Source organism: Echinops telfairi, unplaced genomic scaffold (assembly GCF_000313985.2).
Source record: "Echinops telfairi isolate 266 unplaced genomic scaffold, ASM31398v2 ScPeMD7_25;HRSCAF=90, whole genome shotgun sequence".
Classification (NCBI taxonomy): domain Eukaryota; kingdom Metazoa; phylum Chordata; class Mammalia; order Afrosoricida; family Tenrecidae; genus Echinops; species Echinops telfairi.
This window is the reverse complement of record NW_022103922.1, coordinates 33,802,371-33,805,444: the sequence shown is the minus strand read 5'-3', so window position 1 is coordinate 33,805,444 and position 3,074 is coordinate 33,802,371. Positions and strand designations below refer to the sequence as shown.

The 3,074-nt window shown below is 45.6% G+C and overlaps 1 protein-coding gene across 1 annotated transcript; it reads left to right on the top strand.

The window, feature by feature from the left end:
• The first annotated feature begins 188 nt into the window (after window positions 1-188).
• Window positions 189-1,145, top strand: LOC101654532 (olfactory receptor 13C7-like). Its single transcript, XM_004712462.1, has one exon. The coding sequence runs from the start codon at window positions 189-191 to the stop codon at window positions 1,143-1,145; it is 957 nt and encodes a 318-aa protein (XP_004712519.1).
• Window positions 1,146-3,074: the final 1,929 nt, after the last annotated feature.

The following is a 3,074-nucleotide window of genomic DNA, read 5'->3' as shown; positions in this document are numbered from 1 at the left end:
AAGCTGCAGATTCAGTGCCATCGTTTGAGATACACTCTTCTCAGGGGAGGGGCAGAGGGTGCCGTTATTATAAGACAGTACATTTAATTTATGTTCGAGAAGCATCTCATCGTGATACCACCTACTAACCCTTATAAACATGTGCTTGCTGTCTTCAGTTTTCCTGAGGATGAAGGAGAGAATTTAAAATGGAAGTGGCCAACCAGTCTGCTGTGGCAGAGTTTGTCTTGCTGGGGCTGTCCGATCAGCCAACGCTTGAGAAAACCTTCTTTGTGCTCATCTTGTTGACGTACCTGGTGATCCTACTGGGTAATGGAGTCCTCATCCTGGTGACTGTGTTCGACTCGCACCTGCACACACCCATGTACTTCTTCCTGGGGAACCTCTCCTTCCTGGACATCTGCTACACGACTTCTTCTATCCCTCTAGTCCTTGATGGCTTTCTGACTCCCAGAAAAACCATTTCTTTCACAGGCTGTGTGGTGCAGATGTTTCTCTCCTTTGCCATGGGAGCCACAGAGTGCGTGCTCTTGGGCATGATGGCGTTTGATCGCTACGTGGCCATCTGCAACCCCCTGAGGTACCCTGTGATCATGAGCAAGGCAGCCTATGTGCCCATGGCTGCTGGCTCCTGGTTGGCTGGTGGGACCAACTCCTTGGTACAGATTTCTCTTGCAGTACAACTGCCCTTCTGTGGGGACAATGTCATCAACCACTTCACCTGTGAGATCCTGGCCGTTCTCAAGTTGGCCTGTGCTGACATCTCTGTGAATGTGATCAGCATGGGGGTGGCCAATGTGATCTTCCTGGGGGCTCCAGTTCTTTTCATCTTTGTCTCCTACGTGTTCATCCTCACCACCATCCTGAGGATCCCCTCAGCTGAGGGGAGGCGAAAGGCCTTCTCCACCTGCTCTGCCCACCTCACGGTGGTGGTCATTTTCTACGGGACTATTCTTTTCATGTATGCCAAGCCCAAATCCAAGGACCCCCTGGGAGCAGACAAGCAGGATGTTTCAGACAAGCTCATCTCCCTTTTCTACGGGGTGCTGACTCCCATGCTCAACCCCATCATCTACAGCCTCAGAAACAAAGATGTCAAAGTGGCTGTGAAGAACCTCATCAGTCAGAAATGCTTCGTTCCGTGATGGTGGGAGAACGTGATGCATCCGGTGGGTCTGTGCGCACAGGAAAAGAGCAATGACTATCTGACAAACACAGAGGTCCACCACAGCCATTCGTTTCATCACAAACCTGCCCAAACAGAAGAGCACCGAGATGGAGTTTCCTGAGTAATTGATCAGGGCACACTCACTCCCTTCTTATGGTAGTTAAACAACTTCAAAAAATATTTTCGAGTTGGGCAACAAAGTATATCTTTTATATCCAACAACTCACATACATTTTGTTTGCTTTCATTCATGGAAATATCCTCAGTGTAACCTCTCTCATTCCACTTCCTCCCTGGGTCTCCGATTTCCATTTCTTCTTCTTTCACCACATTACTGAACTTTGTGTAAATGATGCCCTTTTGGTAGCAAAAGGCTGATCATTCTAAGGTGTGTGTACATCACTAGTGTTAATTGTTCCCTTGCCTATTAATTGGCTGAAAACTGAGTCACAGTTTCATTTCCAACCTGAACGGTGACTGTGGGCCATGGTCTCAAGCGTTCTCCCAATCTCTATCTGGTCTTTTTTTTTTTTTTTTTTAATTGAGTTCGTTCTGCATTTACCCCCCACTCTCCTTAGGACTTTCTGATGTGATCCCTTTCAGAGCAGTTGTAGGGGTAGCCAGTCGCCATCTAGTTCTGGTCTCAGATTTTTGCGTTGTCTGTTAGACCATTAGTCTTTGATTGTCATCACTCTTCTTTCTTCTGGGCTGGGAGACGCCAACAGTTGTACCTTAGATTGTTGCTCATGAGTTTTTAAGTCGCCACTCACCAAAGTAGGATGTCAAGCCTTGTCTTTGGGGATCTATTATGTCCATTGATCTTGGAGGGGACTCCCACGCTTTAGGATGAAGAGGAGGTTATGTGAGATCACCTAGAACTGAAAAAGTGACTATTATATTTTATTTTTTTATCCAGACAAAAATAAGTTTTAATAAAGGTTAAACTTTGTGGAAATGTATTTACAGCTTTATTTATATGCAGACCTGCTACACTTTGTATGTGCCGATTGTATTAACATTTTATGCTGCTATAATGAGAGAGGAAACGCTACTTCTCCATTAGTCCAAACTGAAGACATAGCTGGTATTGTGGAGAAATACTGACCCTAAGATTCATTCCCAAATGATACCCTTTAACACTTTCTTGATTGCTGAAGCTCAGAGTATTTCCTGGACACTGGTAACAATCACTCAAATCTACTCTACTTAGGTGAGGCATACGCCATTGTGGCTAAGAGCTTGAACTCTGGACTAACATGAGGGTAGGGAACTCTGCCCATGTAAGTTTGGGCATGTTAGATAAATTAGCTAATTTTTCAGGTCCTGGGTTTTCCACTACATAAAAATGGAGATCGTTAAACCATTCTGGTAGTATTATAAGGGATTACTTAAAATGAAGTATGCATTAATGTTTGCCACTGCTCCCCACCCCCAACAACATCATGATACATGGAGGAAAGATTGGAGTTGCCAAGGATTCCATTTGATTTGGATCCACATTCATCGCTCATGGAAGCAGCAGTCAAGAAACCAAGTGATGTATTGCATTGGGCAAATGGGCAACAGACGATTTCTTTAGAATATTAACGAGCCAGATGAGTCAATCAGGATGCAGTGTAGCAGTGATGAAACACAACTTTCCTCTAGTTCTGTAATGCTTCCTCCCCCACCACTATCATGACCCCAATTCTACCTTACAAATCCGGATGGGCCAGAGGATGTACACTGGTACAATAGGAACTGGAAACACAGGGAATCCAGCACAGATGAACCCCTCAGGACCAGTGCTGAGAGTGGTGATACCGGGAGGGTAGAGGGAAGGTGGGGTATAAGGGGGGAACCGATAACAAGGATCTACATGTAACCCCCACCCCTGGGGGATGGACAACAGGAAAGTGGGTGAAGG